General features: G+C 39.2%; 1 protein-coding gene across 1 annotated transcript in view; it reads right to left on the reverse strand.

Annotated features, from left to right (window-relative positions):
* LOC109376079 (3-hydroxymethyl-3-methylglutaryl-CoA lyase, cytoplasmic-like) overlaps window positions 1-27168 on the reverse strand; it is a 78080-nt gene that overhangs the window by 43470 nt on the left and 7442 nt on the right. Inside the window, exons 2-3 of the mRNA XM_019631779.1 lie at window positions 1666-1746; window positions 1325-1432 (exon numbers count right to left, since the gene is read on the reverse strand). Coding sequence (XP_019487324.1) covers window positions 1325-1432; window positions 1666-1746 — 189 coding nt within the window. The remainder of the gene's footprint in view (window positions 1-1324; window positions 1433-1665; window positions 1747-27168) is intronic.

A 27168-nucleotide genomic window follows, 5' to 3' on the forward strand; every position in this document is an offset into this window, starting at 1 on the left:
AAACAGGGAATAGGAAGCAATTCGGTTGATCAGGGCTTCAGCAAAATGAAGGAGGAAAACTACAGTCCCGGGGATATGAAATACAAAATGGGAAATATAATCAATAATGTTGTAAAGATTATGTAGGGTATCAGATGTGTACTGGATGCCTCAGGGGGATTACTTCATAGACTGTAGATGCCTGACCAATGCGCTATACAACTGAAACTGAAGTAGAATAATACTGAATATCAACTATAATTAAATACACACACACACACACACACACACACACACGATTATGGGATGTAAAGTACAGCATAGGGAATATAGTCAATGAAATTATAACAGCAATATAAGATGTCAAAGGGGTAGTAGCTTGGTGAGGGGTGTAAATGTCTAACTCTTGTGTTGCTTTGTACACCTGAAACTACTAATAAAGAAAAAGAAGAAGAAAGAAAAGACTGGAAAGGAAAAAAAGGGCCAAGTATAGAAGGAGGCCAAGCCAAAGTTTCCAGACTTTTTCAGTGGTGAGAAGGGAACCTCTAAAGAACTCAGAACACGAGTTTGAGAACACTGATATTTCTGGGAGGTTATTTTAGAAGCAATGGGCAAAATATATAAGGAAAAGAAAAAGTGACACAGTGATTACGAATAAAATTTAAGTGACTATCACAGTAACTAGTCAATAAGGGTGTGTGGATTACTAGTGTATCAATGGGATTGAAAAGAAGAGATAAGCTATACTGAGGAACAGGAATTTTTATGAGTCAGTAACTGACTAGATATAGGAGATGACCCATTGAACATTCAAGTCCAAGACTCCAAAAGGAATAGTTGAGCTATCAGCATAAAGCAGGATAGACAATAATAAGTTTGATTTTGAACCCACTGATTTGAGGTGCACATCTAGCTGAAGGTTATTAGCGAGTGGAAGACTAGAAATAGATTTATCATCAACCTATCGGAAGTGAGTACTGATGTTAGAAGGAAAGGCAAAGAAGAGAGCACAGGAAAAGAAAATTACTGAAGGCTGAATCTCAGAGGAACCTTAAACTTAATGGTGGTGAAAGATGTCAGGGCTGAGCCTTATCCTCTACATTATGTTGGTCCATATACTCATGTAGAATTAAACGGAGTTCTAAATGACTTTTTAGGACTTAAGTAATATATTTCATCAAAGAGGTTTTGCTTTAATCATATCTCAGTGCATGGGTTAATATTTTATAAGAACATAGCAAATTAGTAATTGTATCAGGTAATATTCACAATGTATATCACACTGTTTTCTAAATCTTGGCAAAACTGAATTAAAGATCCAGTTAAGGATTATGGATTTACATACCTGTGGTACCCATCTGGAGGACACAAAGCTGGTCACTTCTATTACAGATAAGCCAGTTTGGGACAGCTGATTGATAAATTCAATTTTTATATCTGTCGGAACTATAACCTATGAAAACATTAAAAGGTATTTTACCAGTAATTTACATAGGGTCTATTGAAACATAAACAGAAAATTGCTTCATAACAGAAAGCAAATCCTATTTAAGATTGATAAATTCAACAAGCAAATTGAAAACAGATATAATAGTGTAGCATATGAAAACTATGTAAATCTTTGGAATCTTAACAATATTTCAAGTTAGCATTTGAAATTAACTGTAAATTTGATATTAAACTTACCTTTTCATTCTGCAATCCATCCCTAGGTCCAACTTCTACTATTTTAACATACTCAGGGAGTCCAGATAACTGGGATGATTCCTATAATGGAAATCAACATTGTTGATTTGAAAAGTCAATTACAATTTGTAAATTAGATTTTCACCCCAGAAAGTTAAAATGGTAAGAAATCAATACAGTAATATAATTCAAATACGAAGTGTCTATTAGTGGCAATATGAGGCCAGTTTTTCTTATAATTGAGTGATATTCAATCTATTTATGACTATAATTCAAAAGATTAATTTCTAAGATACAACTGTGGACATGGTGATTTACTCAGGCTCTGAAGTGCAAATCTCTTGAGTAGTTCTACATGTGATGATAACCTTACTAATGTTAGAGTTCATTAAAAAATGATGTCTTTGTATTAACAGACTTCTACCAAGCACAGTATACAAGAAGCTGCCCTCTATATCCCCCGAACTGGAGGAATATAGATTTGATTTTCTGGCTTGTGCTCAGAAAGCTGAGGCTAGAGAAGTTTTTTTTTTTTTATGTCTTCTCTGCATCACACAGCAGACTCAGCACCTAAACAAGCTTACAGAAGGACAGAACCCCCAGCCCAGTGGAACCTAACTCTCAATATCCCTTTGGAAACAGTCCACCTCCAGCCCAACATCTGCTCTACCTTTTGGCCAAATCTGAAATGGCGAGAGGGTCTGAACTCTGGAACCGGTGTCCCTAAATGAAGTACTATAGACACAACATATTTAGAAGGACACTAGTTTCAAATAGGAAAAATAGATACAGCCTTTCTAAACATCGTATTGCAGTTAAAATTAGAAGTAGGCTACATCTTTTGAGACTGTACAAACATAATCTCCTGGTATCTTTGAGCCACCATAAGTATGGGTAACTCATTAAGTTCTTCAAATGGATAGCTGATGGAGTCAACCCAGATCAGCAAGTCCAGTACTTCAAGGTTTTGTGTCTTGCCTTTCATCAGGGATGGTGAATTTAGGTTGGCCAATTTATACTGCTTCACTCTGTCCTTGTAACAAAGACGTGCACTGGTGGCGTGGCAGGTTTGCACGCAGGACTTAGTCTGTTTCTATGGCACAGGAAAATGCTCGCTGGCTCTTTGGGAGTGAAAAGCTGCTATTTGGTTTTATTAGCATTCTATACTAACTCACTCAGTGGAAGAACACAGATGGTCTCTGTTACAATGTTTACATACCACCCTCCGCAATTTCCATGAAATCGGGCAATTCAATAAGCAAAAATTAACCAAGAAGAAAACAGAATTCGCATTTCTATATCTTCTGAGCAGGTTGTGATGTATGCAGTTAATGTGGAAGAACGGAGGGTTCAGAGGGGAAGCACAGCGTTTCTCAGCTTTCGGCTCTTTTGGATGGCAGTCACGAAATCATGCCTCATTTGCAGAGTGACCATAATTCCAGCCAGGCAACAAAGGACAGGGATGGCATGGGAAAGTGGAGTGCATACAGAGGAGCTCACGTCTCTTTCTTATTACCTCTAGCCCTAATACTGCAGAAATGAAAACAAAAGTAGTCAGTTTAAGCCCTGTGGTCTCGTTATTGCTGATTGTGTCCTGAAACTAAATTTGCAATGGCAATTAGCTTGGAGCATCCGTGATCAAGAGTATTTCTTTATTAAACAACAAAGTCTAACAAAAAGGAAAAAAAAAAGGAACATAATGTTTTTTAAGGTGATCACTATATGCTGAGTATAATCAAAGCGCTTGGCACTTTCCTATGCATCATGGTTGTAGCTAGCAGAAGTAACAAGAAATCCGAAGCAATGATAGACCTCCACCAATGATAGCCATTTCAGTCAAAGCAGGATATATGCTCACTTAGTATTATTTTAGATTTCTTCTTGAAATGAATGCTACTATTTTGTCTTTCCAGACATAGGTACATATTACCTCCACCTGAATACCTGAGCAATCAGAATCAAGTTAGAATGTGCTCAGTAAATTCAAAGGGTAACGAGTTCCCCCTTTAAACGGTAAATTAATGACACAAACATTAAGTCAATTAACACATACTTGCTGAATATCTGTGATATGAGAGCCCTCTCTTTGCAACCTGTTGTCTCTACCTGGGTGTTACTATCTGTGTTTTGACTTTTCTAAGGAGCTCGAGCTACACATAAACAATGCCAGCTGGACATGTCCACCTAAATGTTGTACAAGTGCATAGAATTCAGCGATTCAAAACTGATCTCATTATTTCTCCACCTCATTTCTCTCTTCAGATAGTCTCCCACCACATGCTATTCTTTACCCTCTCTCTTGCCACCTATATCTAATTGGTCCATTGGTTACTGGTTTTATTTTGGCACATACCCAGCACCCAACACAATGCATGACACTTGTTATCATATTAGTGAATCTCTTCTGTCACTGGCTTCATTAAAATTGTCTTTTTTTTCCCCTCACCCAGTCTGTTGCTATAGCTCCCTAAGCATTCTCCCCTAGTCTTGTTTTTGCAATATTAAAATTCTTCAGCATGTGCCAGTCACCTGCAGAGAGATCTGCCTATGGTAAAACATGATTCATGACTAGCCTCTCATCTTCTACCACAGTCTCTTTCATGCATCCTGTGATTTTAATCACGCAGAAGTCATGTATGGCTCACTTTCATGTCAGTACACCTGAGGTTTCTCTTGGCTGGAAATACCCATCTGTGGGCAAGACATTCCACCAAACCCATGTCTCTTCTTCATGGACACAGGACTAGACCATGTTTCTCCCCAACTAAGACTTATTTTGAACAAGCTCCAATCAATTGAATAGGATGGTGAATGATACGAATATGCACCACTGTTAGGCTTGTCCCATAAAAATGTCCCATTCACATTTCTCCATGCTCATTTGATGCAAATGAGTATGGCTTGATGCAAATGAGCATGGCAAATTTGGAAGTTAATAGATACCAAAATAAATAAACAAAGGCGCCTACATCCTGAACCGCTGCTTAAAAAAGAATTCCACGTCAAGAAGTAGCAATCATTTCGTACTTTATACCGACAAAGCTAACTGACAACTCCTTGAGACCACCAAGGTTAAAAGTATATCTTTTATAGCTCCTAATAATGTAGATTGGTGAAAAGTCTAAAATTTTAACCTATGTGCTAGCTAACAAGTGAGCCTGCCATGGATACTGACAGAAGGTACAAGACTCCTGGGTCAGAGAAGAAAATAAGCTTATCACTCATCGCAAATAACAGTAGCTACAAGACCAGTATTTATGCTGGTTTACCAAGCCCTGACTCCCACAGGGAAATGCAAAGAGGGCTCTATGATGCTTGCACAAGCAATGGGTGGCATTACAAGAAAGGAACCCCCAGCACAGGGAACGTGAACCTTGGTAATGGACAGTAAGCATATCTTCCCTTGGCAGCAGAGGTAGACATTATGTTTTGCTTGACCATGAGCCTGCCTGCCTTTTGCTCCAAAGGAAGACACTATATCATTCAAGGCCTTAAGTATACTTACCCTTTGCTCCAGTGTGAGACACTGTTTCTGTCATTCAGAGATGTTCCCCATACAAAACTACATAAGACAGTCTCAAAGAAAGACAACTGTGCCCCTGCTTGCAAGACATACAGAAATTCCAGACACCCATGGAGAATTCTTTCCCAAAACCATCTACTCCTCATTTTTACACCATCTTGATGTATGCCAAATTTTCCTGTTACTAAACCACTCTGTTGGCCCCACTAATTATTCTAATGAACAATGGCTGGGGTCAAATCTGTTCAATTTATCCCAGAAAACACTTTATTAACTCTATGCTTAACAGAACTCCAGCTAGACAAGTAAGGCCGACCTGCAGTACTAACTTCAGGCAGGCCCCCGCCTCCCAGGCGTCCCCGACCCAAACAGATGAACAAATCCTATGCAGCAGGGGCCTCTGCATCAGAAACTCAGAATTGTTTATTTTGTGCCTATTGTATGACAGCAGATACATTGCCATGATCAGTACTATGGTTGATCGAGGAAGCAGATAATGGGGACTTAATCAGTGGTTTGGCTCTACGTCGCCTCGTCAGGGCCTCAGATGGCTTGGTCAACAGCCACGATTTGTTGCACAATTCACAGCCCTAGCCCCCTTTAATCTGTCAGTCTGTAGTTTTCCAAATGGCACATACAATAAGCTAGGCCACTGACCACAACCCACGAGTCTGTAAAAATATGGGAATGGCTTGGATTTCTGTTGCGTGAATAGAGCGATCACATCCATTTTCAGTTCTTCACAGCTGCTGCAGAGGTTGTACAGCTGCAGTGGTTCAGTGGACATCATCAGATTCCAGCTCAGCCCAAACACCATCCAACCAGGCCCAAGGAGGAGGGAAAGCGCTGTGAACAGAAGGGCCTCACTGAGCCAGAACCTCTGCTTCAGGCAGTAGAGTGGGCAGCAGAGGGCATCTGCTGGTTTTTTTGTGTAAAGCTGAGATTGCACTGGGGACAGGCTGACCACTTTCTTGACTATATCATTTCCATAGGATTAGTGAGGTCTGTTTAAATCGCCCTATCTAGTTAGTCATTGAGTCCAAACTGACTCGCCCCAAATGGAAATATAGGCCCTAGAGTCACAAGGCCTCCGTGAATCAGATGTCCAGTTTCAAGAAAAGTTTATCAGCAAGCTAACAGCTGTCTTTCCAAAGATACCTGGTGGCTATGCCATGGCTGTAAGGGGTTCACAAGCCCAAGCAGCACTTCCAGGTGGAGGCTTCCTTTGTCAGAAGCACCAATTTGTAATATTACCAAAGAGATCAGAAGGCTTTGGGGACCCCAAAGGATGTTCACTTCATTACATGGAGCTCTTCCTAACTGAGGTGATCGCCTCTGGCACTTATGGGGCAGAGAAGTACAATTACATGGCACATAAGTTCTTACTGCACATTCAGATGTGGAAGTGACAACAGTACATTGAATTGACCCAAAGGCCCCTCCCACAAGGCTGCTTTGGCTCTCCTTTCCCACTGTGAGCATGGCCCAGTCACCACCACTTGAGTCAGGACTCCCCGCTCCATAGGACTAAGGAGGGTGATGCCTTTGATGCCTTTATCCAACAGAGCCATAAATGTTTGAGTCCCTGCTCCTCCCCAAATTCCCCAGCATTCTCGGATGATCTCAACGCATCAATAATCATCTGCTTTCCTTAAAGCTGCTGAAGGAGTACGGTTGAGACTGATCAGGGGACACAGAAGGAGAGGTAGGCTTCAAGTCAGTAAGCAAGGCACGTTACTTTTAATTTCAGTCAGCATAGCAGCTGCTCACCAGCTTAATCAAATTAACTTACAAATATTTTGGTTCCAAACAAAGTCCTATATTGAACATCAAAATCAACATCAATGATGCCATCTATTTTAACTTTGGGAACCCCGGCACTTAGCATCCATAGCTGTGTTGGTTTCCAGCAGGATAAAGGGGTTTGTTCCCTCTGGTTGACATGGATTTAACTTGCACGTGTTTCATTATCAAGAGAACATCTGTTAAATCCTCATCCAGTTACAATAAAACGGCTAAGGGAATAATGAAGATGGCTAGGCTGACTCTAAAATGTATCTACAATTCTTTGGGTCCTTTTTCATTCCCTAGTGTGTTGCCTTTCTAGATTATAAATGCAATCTTGGGCAGTAAGACCCACATACTAGTCCATGATTCATCTATGGTTCCTCACAGGAGTTGGTCTACCTCAGTGAATTCTCCTCCAGAGAGAGAAAGTTCCTCCAGAGTAGCCAGGACTCACAGCAAATAAATAAACAAACAACAACAACAAAAATATCTGAGACCTTTTGCTGTCTTCTCCAGTTCTAAGTTTGTCACAAAAGACTACAGGACGAGCTAAGCGATCAGAAGGTCCAGTTATTGTTATTCCTCCTGAGCCAGCATTACACACTCCACCCCTTCATCTCCCAAACCAATAGATCAAAGTTCGGATGATCTCCTGGTTTGTTCCCATAATGTTGGCCAAATTTCTTCCTTCTGCAGAACCAGTAACTTGATGGAAAGAGGGAAGAAAACCTTCATCCCACACAGGACTCATCTCAGTGCTAGTTGTTACAATGGGTGGACCTGAAGCTGACCACTGGATTTCCAAGGGAGTTCCCCTGCCCTGAGGAAAGTTAACATGAGTGGGGCTCAACTTGGCCTTTCAACCTACTTCCCAGAAACCAGACTCAAACCATCTTCCCAATTCCTTATCATTAACAGTCAATACAGTACAGGACTATTTATTGCTCACTTAACTATAATATGTGGTCAACATGTTTGTTACCAATTCCCATGGATTTTCCTCAAATCCCTTTAATCCACTGGCAAGTCCCTCATTCTTTCTCTTTCAAAAAGCCATGTACCCCTCAGCATCACATCTTCATCAACAAAACTGTCAAAACCTGTGAAGGGCTAAGATTTTATTCTATTGTATATGCTAGCTAAGGAACGCTGCCACCATTTTATGGGTGCTGGCAGAAGATACGTGACACCCGAATCAGAGAGAACAGGCTTTATCACTCACCTTATGGCAGTAGCAAGAGCATCAGCATTTTCTTGCACCTGTTCCCTGAGCATTCTAGGAGCTGGGCTTGGGGAACCTGAGTATTTCATAATAACCAGTGAGCATAATTGTGCTTTCCTCCAGAAGGGGGCGCTATCTCTATCCCCAAGGCTATCTGCTAGACAAACACCTTGAAAAGATTATTTCCAAAGAAAGGTAATCAGTGTCTTGCTAGTAAGACAGGTAGAAATGGAAGAGATCCATGACAAGTTGTTCCTCAACACTACTATTACATTAACTAATACTCTACTGTCCTCAAATATAAAACTCCCATTCATTACCCAAGATTCGATTTGTCATCTACTCAAGAAAGACTTCTCTGACCTCCCCAGAGAGAATTAAGTACTTTAATTTATATGACATACAACATTGTAGAGACACATTTAAAAATATATCTGTAATTACTTCTTTGCCAGCCTGTTTCCTATTTTTTATTGTGACCCTTCAGAGTCATCAGAATGGACACACACCAAACACTCGATCACTGTTTGTTAAATGAATGAATGGAAGAATGAATGAATGTATTCACATCTAAAATTTGGAAAAGTAATGTTGACCTTTTATTCATCCAACACATATTAGCCAGTATTAGTATAGTTATTAAATATATGGAAACGAACTAAACAAACAAAAACCCCGGCCCATACAAGCTTATGTTTTAGGGTGAAGGATGCATGAGTATGCAAGCTACCTTCTGGGGGTAGGGGTGATGGGGTACGGCACTTTACTTACACTTGCAATATATGAAAATTTATGAATGACTTGTAAGTTTCAAAGAATTGAGTTTAAAAACGTCATCTGCAGAAGTTAGCAACATCGTCTCTAAACAGGTATGTGGTCTAAATTTCTTTTTATGGCACTAAAAGCCCTATATTACTGAGCTCAGTGTGAAATGTGGGGCTGTGCATGACACTAGTGAAAAACAAAAGATGTATTATCCAGAATGAGGGTTTCAAACAGCCATGCTCTATGGCTGAGTGTACACCCACATTCGGAATCAGATTTCTAATGGTTCACTTTCATAGAGCAACGACAAAAGCAATCCTATCTTGCATTTGTATGTTGCTTTATTATTCCAAAGCACTTTTCTATCTGCATTTCATCTGTGAAGTTACCCTGTGAGGTAGGCAGAAGTGAAAGAGAGATTAAATGACTTTCTAAGGTTACCCAGCTAAATTCCCTGGCTCTTATTCTAGTTTTCTTTAGGATGAGATTAAAAACATCACCAACTATTGAGAGCTTTGGTTGAAAAAAATAATAATGAGCCATTCTTTTATGCAGAACATAAATGGATTGTTTTATTCACATTTTCAATCTTACATAAAGTTAAATGGAAGGCATATTTTGATGGGGATTTCTATAAAATCTTTGTTGTGTGTGTTTAGATATAACAGGTTATTATATATGTTATATGTTGTATAACACACATATAATTTTGCAGCAGTCATAATGGGTGGCTTCAATCAACACTTCCTAACGGTGACAGGTAAGATGCCTTATTATTCAATTCACAAATACTGCTTTATTTCCTCTAAGAAAATAACACCATCCACAGTAGAAATTTCTAGGCAGTGTGTTACATGTTCCACTCTATTTCTTGAGGAGTAATTTTATATGTAAACAGACTTTATGGATACTGAAATATCCTGTTTCATAGCCAGTATTCCCATGGAGAACTGCTATCAATGACTAAACTAAATGCTCCCACCACACAGATGAAAAGTCACCATCAGGAAATTGTATGATTTTCTTTTGAAATTAAATTGGGCTATTTAAGGGGGCATTACACATCCGCTTTTCCAAAAGAATCTAATTTTGTCATCTCGTCTGAAATATACACGTGGTGCATTTTGCGGTAATGTTAAACTCTCCACATTTTGATATTTGTTATTTCTTAGATATTAATTTCTCTTTTAACCAAACACAGGCAGAAACACATAAAGCATCATAACTGATGGAGTGGATATCCACAGGAGCCTTGGTCCTCTGGAGCAAGCTAAAGACATTGCTCTCCCTAGATGCCTTTCTGGGATAAAAGGCTGAACCAACAAGCTGATACTTGAAACCTTTCTTTCAGAACATCCTTGTCCCAAGGTTGATTAAAAGGCAACCTCTGTCAGTTTAAGAATTTGTAACCAAGGAAAAAGAAAAGTTTAATGTCCTATAAAGTCATCTTAAAAACCATGAACGATAGATTTTAATTTACTAAATCAAAAGGTAAAGGAAGGTAACCACTTACTTTTCAACAATTTTGGACATCCAGAAGAAAAAGAGGAATACGAGTATGTGCAGTACTTTATTCTCAACCGCCTTTGAGCAAAGTTTTCACGGAGATTAAAAATAAGCTCTAAAAATGTGAACACGCCTCTGTATGTATATATACAAATATGTGTTCTTGGCACTTGATGAAAAATTAATGGTGGCTGTCACTGTAGATATACAGCATGATTAAATATTAATTCCTTCTGGAAATATAGAAAATTTATAAAGGCTTAGATAAATAAAGAGGAGTTACAAAAAAAAAAGCATGAGGATATTATATAAGGGCATCTGCCATAACAGATAAAACTTAACAGAATGATGAACAATAGAAGATCATCTAAAATTATTTACTAAAATAAAACAAGAGGATTTTAACATCTATATCAGATAAATTTACTTCCCAATTAAATAAATTCCATTTTAAAAAGTGTCTTGAGCAATAAATGTATGTGTATTTAATAGTCATCCATTAATTAATGTTTTAACACAAAAAGAATAACTGTATATTATAAATACAAGCGTATGAGGACTGAAAATAAGAAATACTAAAAAGATTATATGAACAGTTTATAAAGCATGGGTAGTAATAAAATAGGAGAAAAGTGAGATGAAGCACAAGGAGAAACAAATTGAAGAAACCAAGAATAGTAATTTTTAATGCAATAGTTCAATAAACCAATAAAAGCATTAAAATAAATTTAAAAGAATTCAAAAATGAAAAATGTCCATGCATTAATAGAGCATGAGACCCTAAACATGCAGTTATGCTTCTTTAAATGGTGGCTGTTATTTACCTTATCTAGTTTCAAGAAATAAAGTTATTTATTCTTGCATGCATAGCAATTTAAGAATAAAATGAAATTAACTTTATGAAAAATTAGCCAAAACTATTTATAGATTTTTATTGCTATTACTACCACTATTAATGTATTAAAGGTTAAAATAGTAATAAAAGTGTTAATTTTAAAAATCAAAAGGAAAAGTCTGACTTGAAATATTTTAAGTATGGAAAGTTTTCTTCTTTTTCCTCTGTCTTTACTAATAAGATTTTTTTGAAATCACAAAGATTGTTTTGCCTTCTGCAAACACAGAAGCAGTCAAATTATTGAACTATATATATTTAGAAAAGTGGAATCTGCTAGGATAAAATGTGACATGCCATGTAATATACCAAGTTTCATCAGGGAAATATTGTTTAGAATGATAAATTTCTGAAAACAGTGGTTTAAAATAGAAAATGCAACTAACTATATTAAGCTAGTTATACAGGCAGCATGACCTTATAGCCATAAAGTTAAAGAAAACTATTGGAATACAGAATTTTGTCCAAGTTTTACTATACATACTCCCAAGGTGCTATAGCAGTGTTTTTGCTGGGGAAGCTTGGCATAATATTTGGCTAAGAAACCACAGTTCATTGTTCTAAATACTTAAATTTTGGTTGTTATTATGATGAGCAAAAAGCAATTACACTGATTTACATGACTTCTTAGTTATGCCATGTTAAGTTGCATAACAATGGCAAGTTGGGAAATCACAGCAGAGGGTTAAGAGTTTTCAGCTTTATGATACTCTTCATTATGAAGAATAAGACTACTCAGCTAGCCACAGAATCCACTCAAACACTGAGTAAGATTTTCAGATCTTAATGAAGCCCTCCATGAAAACCCTGCCTTATGTAATATGTATTTTCTGATTGGCAACATTCAATTGAAATGCCTGAGCAGTTGCACAGTTATAGACACACGTCAAAAATTCTCAGAAAAGGGCCGGCCGAGTGGCTCAGTTGGTTATGAGTTAGCTTAAGAGTGCGAGCTCTGAGCAACAGGGCCGCCGGTTTGATTCCCACATGGGCCAGTGATGCTGCACCACAGCTGAGCTGCCACTGAGCTGCCAAAAGGTGGCAGGATGGCTCAGCTGGTGCTCCTAACAACAAGACTGCCGGTTCGATGGTGGGCTATGCCCGCCCGCAACTAAGACTAAGCTTGGTACCTTGAGTTGGCTGCCACCCGGATGACTCAGTGGATAGAGCGTGCACTCTTAACAACAAGGCTGCTGGTTCAACTCCCACATGGGATGGTGGCTACGCACACCTGCAACTAAGATTGTAACACAACACCTTGAGCTTAGAGGCCACAAGCTGCCGATGAGCAGCCAGATGGTGACTGGCGCCCTCCACAACTAAGATTGAAGAACAACAACTTGATTGGTTCCCCTCCCACAATTCCCCAATACAGAAAAAAATTCTCAGAAAACAAAACATTAATAATTTATGGAATCTAGTACCTCATGATGTATAATCAGTTTTTGACATTTATTAGGGAGAAAATGTTGTGTGTTAAAGGAAGCAGAATAAGAGTTTGACAGAAATACTACCATATGCTAGTGAAGTTTGGTGAAGTGTATACCTTTGGAAATTTTGATTTCTATTATTAGTGGACTATAGTGGATGTTTTGGTGTGCTGCTCAGATAGCCCTTTCAGGACTGAGGCATTCCTAGAAGCTGGAGTTCTGGCAGCTGATGGTATTTCACTGAGCCCTTTTTCAGCAGTAGCCCTTCCCTAAATAAAACCATCTTCCTCAAAGTCATAGCCCCTCCTACTGATCATCCAATGGGTGGTTGATGTAGAAACTTAAAAGCCCAACCCTTTTGCCTCAAGGTCATACAACTACAGAACAGAGAAGGCCATACCAGCTCCAAGGAGCCCTGTGGGATTGACTGAGGCTTTTGGTGTGACTGTGTCATAGCTCCACTTCTCCCTCTGCCTGCTCCTATTACCTCTCTTTCCCACGGGTATTGAATCAATGACAACAATTCCCTGCACACTAATCTTTATCAGAGGACCTGTTTCCTGGGAACCAGATCTAAGAAAATTGGTGCCAGAGCAAGCTAAGGAAGTAGACTCTAATATAGGATTTTGGAGCAAGATCACTTGCTGGTTCTAGTTCTGCTACTTCGTATCCTTAGAGAAAGGTGGGGCATTAATACTCCATGGTAACCTGCAGCAATGAAACTGTTAAAAGATTCACTAGTACTCAGTAAGGGTATGTTTCCCTGCAGGGGACATTTGGCAATGTCTGGAGACATTTTTGTTTGTCACAATGGGCACTACTGGCGCTTCAGAGGTGGAGATCAGGAATGCTGCTAAACATATTACAAAGCACAAGACAAGACAAGCCTTCCACAAACAGAACTGCCAACCCCAAATGCCAATAGTGTTGAGGTTCAAGCACCCTGATCTACACAACTGAAAACCCAGGATGTAGTATATCTGTTAGTTGAGGTAAGACGCCTCAATAAAAACTCCCTTGCTTGGTTTATAGAACAAAAACCAACTGCCTGGAAAAAAAAAGAAAGAAGAGCCAGATTCCCATGAGGAAGATCCTGTATCCAATGGCAACTATATATAGTGATTCATCTACTGTTTCCCCAAAGGGACCTACAGCCATTTATTTGGGTAGATATACACGGAACAAATTAGAATACCAAGCATTTCAGTCTTGGACACAAGGTCCAAACAGACAGTGATACTTGGAGACCCAAAGTGCCATTATACTCCCCTTGTTAGAATAGGGAATATGAAGGCTACATAAATGGAGACCTGTGTCTTGATTTCCTCACGGTCATGTTCCAGTCTCTGAATCTGTAATTGGAGTAGACATATTTGGTAACTGAAACAGGCTCCACAGCACACTTGTTCTTTGACCTATAATATTAGAGCTGTTATGGTAGGAAAGGGCAAGTTAAAGCTTCTAGAACTGTTCATTCCTCCTGTTCAGCCAAAGAGAGGGAGGGAGGGAGGAAAGGGAAAGAAAAAGAGAAAACAAAAAAGGAAAAAAACTGGGGGTGAGGAGGAAAGCATCCTGGAAGAAATGGGAGAAATGACAGATCACTGTCATCTTTCAGTATCTAAGGACATCGGGATGATGGCCCTGTCATAAACCCACTGAAAGTGTGCACCCCTTTCCCAACCTCTCCCTATTTTGCCTTCCCTCTAGCCCCTGGCAACCTACTTTAATCACCCAAATCAGGAAGATGTTAAGGTTTTGAAGGCAGACACCAGGCACTTGCCATAATCCTGACCCCTGCTGTAGTTTCTGTGCTAGTTGTGGTAACTTTGCAAAAACAAATTAACACTGCCTCAGCTACATATACATATGTAGTCACTGATCAGGAGAATGCATCCTTTTCTATACCTGGTGGAAAGGAGAACTATTTTCATTTGTTTGGGACAGATCACATTAGACATTTAAAGAGTTCTTCCATGGCTATATTAATTCTCCATCACCTTTCATGATATATTTCAAGGGATCTGAAATACTCAGACATTCGGCAGAGCATCATACTGATTCACTACATCAATTAATAGTTAAAGTTCTAACAGTAGGAAAATATAATTAAAATGCATTAAGAAATTATAGAATTAATGCAGGGGATTTTTTTTAAATGCAGCCTTCCAAAAGGAAAGCAAAATAAAAATTATTCCAGAATACCCAGCACAGAATTAAAAGTATCAAATAGTATGATAAATACCATAGAAAACTTATCTTTGCAGTACACTGTATTATGTATTAGCCAGAAATGCTAAGCATGAATACTACCACTCTTCCAGTGCAGACAATAGCAATGAAACATGGAAGTCCTTCACAATAAGTCCAGGTATAGTCTCTCCTAACATCTCCAGCACAGCTATCTACTCCAGGATCGACTATCCATGTAGATCCTAACAGGTAGATACTACTATCCAGATAGATATTACTCTCTAGCTCCAGGTATCTACTTATTACCAGTAACTGGACTTAGCACCGGAGACAAAAATCTATTTGCCATCCCTGCTATAGTGAAGTGTCCTTACCACCATGTCTCTCCTATACTTCTCTATAAAACAGAGAGCATAGCAGCAGTTAAGAGTTGTGGTAAAGCCAAACATAGTGCTGTGTAAAATAGCCATTAGACAAATAAGAGGTGCAGGCAATCTTAATTAATTAATTAATTTATTATTATTATTATTATTATTATTATTATTATTATATTACTATTCATTCATTCATTCACTTAATTCTGACTGGACCTTCCACATACACAAGACTCTATGCTTTTGGGTTGTCGAAAAAGTCATGACATATTTTTTCTATGTTTTTCATTGCAAAAATGCGTCATGACTTTTCTGACAACCCAATAATAGAACACAGTCAAAGAACACCCATTTTGGGATAGATTCAATTTTCAAAGAGTTACTCTACTTAAAACACTCCTAAAATAAAGCATTAGTTACTGTAACAGCTTTGTTTCTAATACCGTAGCTGAGGCAAACAGAGGTCTCTTAAAGAGACTCTAAAAAGAAACTCCTAGAAGTTTCTTAAAATGATGGTGTAGTAAGCCACCCAGTGTGGCAGTGAAAAAATTGGAAGCAAACAACCCGGCTCTACCCTGTACTGACGCACAAACCTGAGAATATCATTTAATTACTCCTTCTCATTTTCCTGTTTTTAAAGTGGAAATGTCACTCTCCTCTGAGCCAAATGTCACTTGGCCCAGAATTTGCTGTAAAGGTTGAATGAGAATGTGATTATGAAGCATTCGGCACAGTGCTTGGTGATGAGTTAATACTTAATCGATCGCTGGCCTATGTTAAGACTAACTTGAATGTGAAAAGTTGTTTTTTTTTCTAATACTTTGAAAGAAGGATAGCTTAAAATCCTTCCATTCACCATCTTAAAATATGGCTACTGGTTTGAAACTTGCAATGAAAGGAGTCATTGTTGATAGCGGCACAGATTACCTTCCACAGCTCTTGCCACAATCAAAATAATACATGGAAATTATTCAAGGTCTTTCAGTAAGGAGCTCAAAACACTTTGGATACATTATCCCATTCTGGAGCCTGCCAACAATTTTATCCACCTCCAGTGCTGACACCATCCACTCCACCCATCCTGTTCCACTTGGCAGTGTCAACCTCAGTTTGAACCTTCGAGAGGCGACCGAGGGGCACTCCCTCCATCATGTGGGTAAATAAGAGCTCATATTCAGAACCTGGCGGAATAACGCCGTAAGTGAACATAGGAGTCACAGCTATTTACTTGTTGGAAATGTTTTTATGGAAAAGATGTATATACATTTGCAAGGCAAATTAAATACATTAGGAATTCTGATGGGTATGCCATGCTCAGAGGCAAGAGGACCAGAAAAGCCCTGTAGCCTCTTCACAAGTTAGATTTTAATTTCTTCTTTCACCCCAGAGAGTTTCCTATGAACTTCAAAGAATAGTTTTGGGCTATAGAACCTCAATTAAGGAAGGAAGGAAGGAAGACAGAGAAAGAAAGAAAGAAAAGATAAAATATCTTTTGTGGACTACAGAGTCCGTAGGGGAAAGGTTAGACATTCACACCACAGCATAAGGTTTAAGTTGAGCAAAAGAGATGAGAGACATCACGGTGCCTTAAAATAACTCAGTTATTCATTTTGGCATCATTCTTGGCATACACTGATTATTCTAACTGCTGCTATAGGTAACGGAATGGAAAAGCAAGAAGACCTCAAAAATCTATCAGCATGTTCAGAAACCACATCATTTTGGACTTTCAAAATATAAGGACAGTGAAATACACTGAGAACAATTCAAGCAGTGGAGGGCGGTTTAGACAATTTTGAAAAAAGCTATGCCAATGCACATGGCCCCTTGAGGCATAAAGCCCAGGCAGGGTCCCTGCTGGTCCAGGTCTAAGAGTTGTTGTGTCTAAAAGTGCGATGTACTTCATTCCTCTACAATCGCTCCTCCTACAGGTTTCCCCAGCTCAGTAAGCAGCACACTTTTTCTTTTATAGTGCTGCCATAGACTGAAAGTGTGTGCTCCCCACCCCCAAATTCATGTTGACACCTAAACCTCAATGTGCAAGTATTTGGTCGGGCCTTGGGGAGGGGATTAGGTCATGAGAGTAGAGTCCTCATGAATGGGATTAGTGCCATTCTAATAAGAGGCTCTGGACAGCTCCCTCTCCACTTCCACCACGTGAGGACACAGTGAAAGGACAGCTGTGTATGAACTAGAAAGTGGGCTCTCACCAGACAGTTCATCAGTCAGTACCCTGATTTTGGACTTCCCAGCCTCCAGAACTGTGAGCAACCCATTTCTGTTGTTTATAAGCCACCCAGTCTAGGGCGCTCTATTATAGCAGCCCCGACAGACTAAAAGAATTGCTCAAGTCTACACATGGACTCATCCTTGACTCTTTCCTTCTTCTTACACCCTCTATCAGCTCAATCAGCAAACCATGTTCTACCTTCAAAATAATCATTTCTCACCTCAATGGCTGCAAGAGCATTATAAGTAGGCTCGCTGCTTCCACTTTTGACACCCACTCTCCAAGGCATCAGCCTTACTAATACTTTTAAACACAAATCCAATCACATCACTCCTCTGGGTCATTCGCCTCCATGACTTCCCATTTCCCTTGGAGAAAAAGCCAACATCATTACCACAGCGTTGGAGGCCCTTCCTGATCCTGCACCTGATCACTGTTCTGAGCTTCTCTGCCGCTGCTTCTTCTCTTCCGCTCCAGCCACACTGAATCCCTTGCTGCTCCCTGAATACCTGGACATTCTGCACGTCCCCCTACTGGAATGCTTCCCCACCCAAACATCTCTGTGACGCACTTCCTTCAACTCTCTGCTCTCTGAGAAGACTATATAATATGAAAAACAAAAATCAGAACAGCAATGAAACTCCTCCCCCCTTTCTACCACCCTTAATCTTTATTATAATTCGAGCACTCATCACCACCTAGCATGTTATGTATGCATCTATTTGTCTATTGTCTTGGTCTTCCCATTAGACACAGAGTCCCGTGACTTAGGTTGACTTCTATATCCCTGCCCTTAGAACAGAGCCTGGCATGTAGTAAATACTTATGAATAAATGGATATGATTCAACCAATCAGACTCCACAGAAGTTAGTCAAATAACGGAGGATGTTCAAACTGATTGCTTTGGAAACTAACAAAAATTCACGATACACAGTGCTACCTGAAACTCTGAGGAAGACAATTAGAACCATATTCACATACAGACTGTCCAAGGGAAGCCTTCAAAAACACTTTGAATGGGAGCAGCTTGTGGTGAGGAAGCTTCAACAAAAGAAAGGGGGGCCAACAAAAGAAAACACCAGGACCACTGCTTTTCTAAAGACTAGAATGTCCTGTGGTCTAAAGGAATACACGTGTTTCTGTTGTAAAGACTTTCCTGGGCAGAGTGGAATAGGGTAGATATTTTCCACGGGTATTACTGGCTATGATATATCAAGCTAATATAAGAATAGTCTTAACCCTGAGGGTCCAAATACCATCTAATGTGCCGGGACTGTAGGGAATTCCCCAAATTGGAAGGGAAATGGCTGTGATCATTGTTATCAGCATCAACTTTCTTTTACTCATTTGATAGGCCCTGACATGCAGCAGTGAACAGAACAAACAAAAGGACCTGTCTTCATGGAGCTTACAGAAAACAGAAAAACAAAAAAAACCCAAAAAACCCTACAATATATAGTTGTAAGTATTATGAAGAGGAAGAAATCAAAGAAGGAAGAAGAGGAATTTGGGGGACAAGAGACATGTTCAATGTTACCTAAGAAGGTGTGCTTTCAGAAAGAGCAGAAGGAATAGGTGACAGGGAAGGGTGCAGAGCTATACAGCTACTTTAAGAGACAGTGCTTTCTAACAGGCAGTGCAATGCTCTCTGATCGACTGGGGGAAGGAAATGTGCCCCGTGTGTTAATTGTTCTAGGAAGAGCCAGAAAGCCAGTGCTACATGAAGCAAAGTAAAAAGACAAGAAAGCAGAGGTATAGAGAGGGTCCAGGTAAATCCCTGTTCCCAGACACATGGAAAACCACCGCAGGGCTTTGGAGCAGAAGGATGTGAATGATCTGAGGAACATTTTCCTGGATTCACTCTGGCTGCTGTATTTGAGAACAGACTGAAAGAGGCCAGAGTGAAAACAAGGAGACTAGAAGTTAGAAGGTTATAGCAATAATCCAGGTAAGAGATGAGAGCTGCTTGGATTAGGTGGGTGCAGGCAGAAAGGGCAAGAGGAGACCCTGAGGGCACACTCATTTGTCACCCTGACAGTCAGTCTCCTGACTCCTGAGCTGGGCAGGACAGAGGAGAACCTTGTATCTGGATATTCCCTGGAAGTCTGAAATGTAAAATGCAGAGAGAGAGTTAGAATACTTATGAGAGGGCGACAGTTCCAAACCTAGGGAAAAGGAAAGTGGCTAACTGCATTCAAAATCTGCTTCTCCATTAAACTCCCTCTGACATTTCCCCAGATTACTACTAAACATTTGCCTACAAGAAGCGCTCTTACACTTTATAAAGTTAAATTCAATCACCCTAATGGTATCAATATTCTGTTCTCTCCATTTTGCTCCCAAGCCTTCCAAAGCTAAGACCTCACCTCAGATACTAATTTGTATTAAATAGGCATATACAAAGATTTTTTTTTTCTAGTTACTGAGCTTTAACGTATATGGCTGTGTCTATTTTAGGTTATGAGCTTCTGATCCAGAGCACTTACTTCTTCCATCTTGTTGCCTGTGACAGCTAACCTCAGGACAATCCACAGCAAAAACGAAACAAAACGAAACAAAATATGCCCTTTCAGGTTGCCTGGCAGCGCCAGCGTGCTCCCGGACAATATTTGGCATCAGCAGCCCCAGCTCTGCCATCAGCAATCTCTCAGTTACTTTTCTCTCAGTGACTCCTCACCTGCCTCCGCTTTCTAACACACTGACCTCCCCTAGCCGCAGCCCTAATTAAAACTTATGCTTTTTTCCCCTCCCTAGGGCTCTGAACCCCGCTGATAAGGTTGCTACTGGCTTTATTAGTCTTTCCTTTCCAGGTGGCCGAATTCATTTTAGAGACGCTGTATCTCAAACCCCAGAGGTGTCTCTAATGTTGGGAATGTGAGCAGTCTGGTGAGAAGTGGTCTGGGGCCCCGGAATTTCTGATCCTTCTTAGATCACATGATGTGTGTATTTGTTCACTCCATGTAAGCCAACATCTAGCCCTGTTTCAATGTTCTCCATATACCAGGGAGTACAGGGTGACTCAATACATTTTGTCACATAAATAGAGTATGGCTATTACCCATACTGTACTTAAAAGTGCTTCATGTACTCGAAGACTCTGCCTCATTCATGCCACAACCTTCTATTCTCAAGCTGAACAAGTGAGCAGCAGGATACTAAGATGAAAGTTTAACCTGTTGGTATCCGTCTAAAATACTACTGCCTTACTCGGGATTTAGTGGGAATCTAAGTGAGAACACAGTTCTGCTTCAGGCTCCATTTAAAGTGACAACTTAGAAAAGGCACACAAAGTGATTAAAGTAGCAGCTTATAGCAACAGTCAGAGAAGGTAACAAGTGCTGAAAATAGTTAGCCTTGAATATAGAGAGCTAATGGGAAATTTTAGAACTGAATACTCGTATGTAAAGGGTTACCCTACAAAGATGAGTGTTTCTGTCAATTTTTATTTAACAAAGAAATTAATTGAAATGGTAGGTTGAGTATAAGGATGAAATTTTATTTATTTTATTTTATTTTTAGCTGAGCCATCCTGCCACCTGTTGGCAGCTCAGCAGCAGCTCAGCTCAGGCCAGGAATTGAACCGGAGACCCTGTGGCTCAGAGCTCACACTCTTGAGCCAGCTCTTAACCAACTGAGCCACTTGGCCAGACCTAGGATGAAATTTTCTTAAAGTGAGGGCTATTAAATACTTTGAAGGGATGTTGTTAGATGAATGCAACATCACTGTCTTAAAATAAACGTTGGCCATACAGCCCCCCCCTTTTTTTTTTTTTGAGGCGGTCCTGGTTTATACCTGTTGTCCTTGGGTAATTAATGCTATCCCCTTTTACTCTTAAAATGCCCATGTTTGGACCATAAGTTATATGATCATCTCACTGAAATTTCTTATATAAATGTACTTTGAAGAAATACAGACTTAATTACAACATACGTCCCTCCTACCCCAACCAGAAGGCAGCACTTTCACAGTGATGAAACGAGGTCCCCTGTCCCTATCCTTTATAAAAGTTTCACAGTCCCTCCATGTGACTGTGATGACCAAGAATGATCACAAAGGCAAAGCCACCCCTCCCAGGACCCCTTCATCTCTCACTATGTGGACCACCTCGGAGACTGGGCCTTTTCCAGATTCTATGTTCCTGTAGAACATTTCTCTGAAAATGAGGGTTAGCTCCAGGACACATGAAAAAAGAGCCTTGTTTTTAACCCTGCTTCCGCCAAGCTGCTTTTTGACTCTTCTTGACAATGTTCTTTCTATCCTTCAATGGGTCCACCATCTTCTGAAGGATCCCAACCGCTGCTCCTTCCCAAATCTTGCCAACATTTGCCTGATCTTGTCCATAATCTGTCAGAACTATGACCTTGGCTATCTACGTGCTACCTTCACCCAGAAGTGGCACAGAACCGACTTGGAGCAGGCAGGCATCCCGATACCTTTCAGCTACCTGTGGAACCAACCCTAAGGCACATTTTAGCAACCTAGAATTCCTTTGTTTTTCCCTTCTTAGAGCCAGTGGATGAAATGATCATCCTAAGTGAATGGCAGTCGAAAGAGCCAGACGTGCACCAAGGCTGTGCAGGAGGAGATGCGAAAGAGATATTTAAATAGAATTAAATGGAACTTTTTGTTCCAAAGTTTTATTGTGGACCAAATACTACATACACAACCCTGTGTTTAATTTGCCCAGTTTGTCCTTGAATGTGCTTAATTAGTTTTACATTTTCTTATAATCCAGAAAAAAAGCCTGCTGAGAGATGAGGCAGGAAAGGTTAAGTCTGTAAGGTACAGAGTGCAGTGTACACATCCCTGCCACCTTCATACCTAAGTCTGATAATTCAGGTGAGTTCTGGACAATGGTGTGAAGTAAACGTGTTATTTCTGGAGTGAGATGATTAGAAGTACATGTCTCTGTCTTACGGGCTCTTTCCCCACCCTCCACCTAAATGTAAAGGACCTAGCAGAGGGCAAGGTGCCAAGAAAGAGGGGTCTGGGTCCTTAAGTGACCACATGGTCCCGGAATAACTAAGTCGTCTACACTGGACTCCAGCAAGAAATCATCTGTGATTATTTTATGCCACAGAAAAGGTGGAGTTGTTTGTTACATCATTTAAGTATACTGGCTGGTAAAATCAAATTCTTAGATTTTGAGCCCTGAATAGAGATTCAGCCTTATGTTTGCAGAATTTCCATCCATTAAGATGAAAAAACCTTCAAGTGACTGCTGGGAAGAGTGACTGGGGCTAGAGTAGGGCATTCGCCCTCATAAGGCTGCCTGATCCTTCTAATGTCTCACTTTCCCAGATGCTCATATATCTGGCATCAAGAAGAAAAGCTGGTATGCAAAAGACACCTGATTTTGTTTTTATGGGTAAACATGAGCCTCTGGGAAAGAAAATAAACTAGTTTTCATCCCATATCATCTAAAACCAACAGATTGATTGATTAATTCATTCATTCACAATTAGGAGTAGGGAACTGTCAGTAGGCAAGAGAAATGGACAGAAAGACAGTTTTATGTAAAGCAATTTAAAACAACACAGTCTCTATGAATTATGACTTACTATGAAACTGCTAAAGTAACACTACTTACTTGATCAAAGGCTTGGATTCCTAGTTGCAAAGCCCAGAGCTTTCTTAGGACTTGAAAGGAGGGCCAATATAATCGAAGTAAGACCAGAAAGGTGTAACAGCAGGATGTCTTTCCAACTCTAAGAAATGATTTCCAGTGGCTCTGAATAACTAGACATCATCATTGTCCTTCAGCGTTCCACACCCCCCAAAAATAAATGCCCCAGTATGTTGTGTATTACAGGAATCCCATGCTCTATTTCATGTGATACCTATAAGCTGCTCTGTCTACATTCCAGTTCCAGCTTTTTATAAGTTCAGCTGTGATCTACGGTTCATTCTGTTAAGTCTTTTCCATAATCCCTCCGTCCCATATTATATATACACCTTCAGTGCTTCCTTTTCTCCCTCGCATCCTAACACCTTCATTTAATCACCTCTTAATCATTTGCCTGAAAAGTACGCCCTCCAGTCACTTATTGTTTCCTTCCAGATGCTGCTGTGGAATGACTCCCCAGGGACGTCACCTAACATTCCATCCGTGTTCATCTGGCTGTGCAGACTATGAGTCCAGCACTCCAAAGCTTTTAAGCTCTTTCTTTCCAAGAAAACTCATAGCTAACACCATTATTTCCTCACAAAAACAGCTAACATCTGCAGACTGAAACATCAAAACAAAGAAAAAAATTTTAGCACAGCTCTGCTCAAGTTGGATGCAACCTTTACCGGCCATTTTAGGCAATAAATCAATGCTTCTTTTCAATTTCTATTAAAAACTAAATAGTGGCTGGTTTTCAATGACCCTCAGGAATAGTTAATGAACACTTATATGTAATAACTAATTAGTCTTTATGCCTTCCAGCTAAATAAACTAAGATTCTATTTGGAAACCTAATCTATAAAAAAATTCATCAGGTTGCTCAATAAAGTTTAATTTTATTCTGTGTATAAATAGTTCATTTCAGCAGCATTATTTAATTTATCTAATAAATGAAAATATCCCAACAAACTGCTTATTCCAAACTAATAGTGTATAATGGTTATGAAAATTATTCATTGAGACTCCTATTAATAACAACTATAAATATAACTAAGCAGTATTATCTCATAAAAGTCATTTTTAAAACTTTGATCTTATTTGTCCTACAATCTTAGTTAATGTAGTTTCTTTTTTAGATATAAGGAAAGAAGGTCCCTACACTATAAAACAGACAAAACCCAAGCTCCTAATTCCAAGCTGTTTCCTGTGTAGATAACAATGGCCTTTAGTCCGGGACGATCCCTTTAGATCAGTATTTCTGAAACTTTAATGTGCATATGAAGCTCCTGTAGAGCTTGATAAAATAGGGGACTATATATTGGGACCATATCCAGAGATTATGATTGATTAGGTTAGGTTGGGTCCATGAATTTGCATTTCTAACCAGCTCATAGATGCTAATGATGCTGATCGAAGGATGGGTCTAGCTTAAACCAACTTTAAAAATAATCGTATGATTATGCTTTAGTAATAGTACATCAGCATCAACCAAAAAAATCGATGAATTCCCTCTATCAACAAAATGTAAAAACTAAAATGTTTATAGTAACATCCATTGTAATTTCATAGCTTTCTAACTCCTTCCTTTCAAATGCCACTATTTTATGTCTAAGTGTAAATGATTTCTATTTCTTCACTTGGGCCATTCCAAATTGGTCTTCTCAGCATACACTAAATAATGGATAAAATCTTAAAACAATAACATTAGACACTTAAACAGTTCTACAAAATCTTATTGCAAAGTTGACAAGTCATTTAAACATTTTTCTATCCCTTTTTAAAATTTCCAATAGTGTTTTAGAAATATCAGCATTAGGGAAATCTATATATATTAGAGTGTGCTAAAAGAAACACACACGTAGTCACTAAAATAATGCTGAATAGCTTAAGAGAATGAGAGACAGTTTTTCGAGAAAGGCCTCGGGATCTGCTGGCCCACCACGAGGCCACCTTCCCTCTAGGAGCCTCCTTTTATGCTTGAACTTACGCAGGTTTGGTCTAGCGACAGTTGAGAGTAGATCTTTACTATACAAAATCATGTACTAACAAACCTAATAACTTACAACAATCATTTGAAAGCTTATTTGAGATAATATATTGAAGTGTCAAGGATACTCAAAAATGACAGCAGAACATGCTAAGCAATTAACTACAAGGCAGATGGGACAAATACATCCAGTATTGTGGAAGGCCATCCTAACCAATGCCTTTTTCCCTGTGTCTACTTTTCAGTGGTCCTTCTTAGCTCTTATTATGTCAATCTCATACACAATGTCCTCAACTGCTCCAGGTCCTAATTACTCTTTGGCCATCTCATCATTTCCCCCTGAGTATTCTAACTCCAAAAATATACTTTGATATATCATTTTTTACCCAACAGCAATAAATATGTACTCACATATATTCATAGAGATAAATCTACATACATGAAGACTTCCATTCATACACTCACAAATGGTTCGTTATGAATACTGTCATTTTCAGTGGGTATGTATATATGCATACACCCGTTGATAACTAAATATATTTACAAGACTAGGTTCATGAGCTATAAATATTTGTCCTCATGAAAATTAGAGCAACTAAAATTTATCAACATGTGTAAAGTATTCAAATTTTGAGTTGATTATACCAAATAAATAAAACAGTATTCTAGGAAAGTATTGATGTGTGCTGGAAGGGATGTTAAAGCCAAAATGCAAAAAATAAAACACGCACCCTAAAGACCAAATATAATTATGCTCTGCCACAAAAGTAATACAAATAGCAAAACTATATAAGAATATGCTCAATTTTTCTGGTTTTCAATTCTGGTGACTTCTATAATACATGAAAATTATACACTTTACTAGTGATTATGCACAAATTTAATTTTTCATACTTGTTTTTCCTTCCTGGAAATTAATCATTTTATAGCATGTCTCACGCCATTTAACTATTCGAGATTTTCTAAAAGAGTTTTCAGCTTTCACTTTCTACTATCATACAGCTTAATAGAAAATGTCTCCAACTACACTATGAATCTGAAAACAGATGAAAGTTATTACATGGAGTTTGAGTAATTAAATAACCTGATACCTCGTTTTATGTGTGGCATCATCAAAACTAGGTAAACAGGAATTCATACAAAGTTAATGACAGGGATCCCTTTTTTTGTCAACAGTCTGAGGAGAAGTTGGTGGTCTTCTCTTGATCTTGCTTTTAGTAAAAGGAGGGGAAGGTGCTGTCAAATATCATGGGCTCGTGGCTTCTTCAGAGGCGGACAGTGCAGCATCAAAGCCCGATGCTCGCTCTGCACCAAGCTGGCTGCCCTGGGGCGGAGAGATGAGAAGCTCCTCATACAGGCCCTAGAAAACTCCTGGCCACCTCACCATCCTGCACGTGGAGCACAGGTTTTAGAAACGCTGAGCAGAAATGGAAGGACGGCAAAGCTACACGGAATTGCATTGGGGAGGATACTGTACATTCAACTCAAATGATCAATCATAACGTGGCTGGCTGTGGTTCCTGAGCCCTTTGTTTCTCAAGTGGAAGGATTCTGAAGTTTTTCTCTTGGGCGAGCACTGTGGGTGCCAGGACAACTGCTTTGTCATTATTTTTCCTTTCTTATGCATTATCGCTTTCATTCTAAGGCCAATTGTATATGATTGGTTTCATTTTCTTTACTTTTGTGTTTTTAGTCCCTAAAAGCATAATAGAAAATTATTGTTTTTATGCTTCTAACAACCTATGTCTTATTAATAAAGATTTTTATTAACTTCACAACAGCACTTCAGCACATTTTAGGTCACTGTTTTTTTGGTCTTTTGTTTTTTTTTAAATTCCATTTATTATATTATAGTGTGGTTTTACTTTACACACTGTGGTTTTGGATGGGCACTTAGAAAAGAGAATAAAAGTGTAATGGTTGAAGTAAACTGACTTTTTTCAAGATATCCAGAAACTTTCAATATGTATACGTATGAAGTCTACA

This window comes from Hipposideros armiger, unplaced genomic scaffold (genome assembly GCF_001890085.2).
Source record: "Hipposideros armiger isolate ML-2016 unplaced genomic scaffold, ASM189008v1 scaffold_1046, whole genome shotgun sequence".
Classification (NCBI taxonomy): Eukaryota; Metazoa; Chordata; class Mammalia; order Chiroptera; family Hipposideridae; genus Hipposideros; species Hipposideros armiger.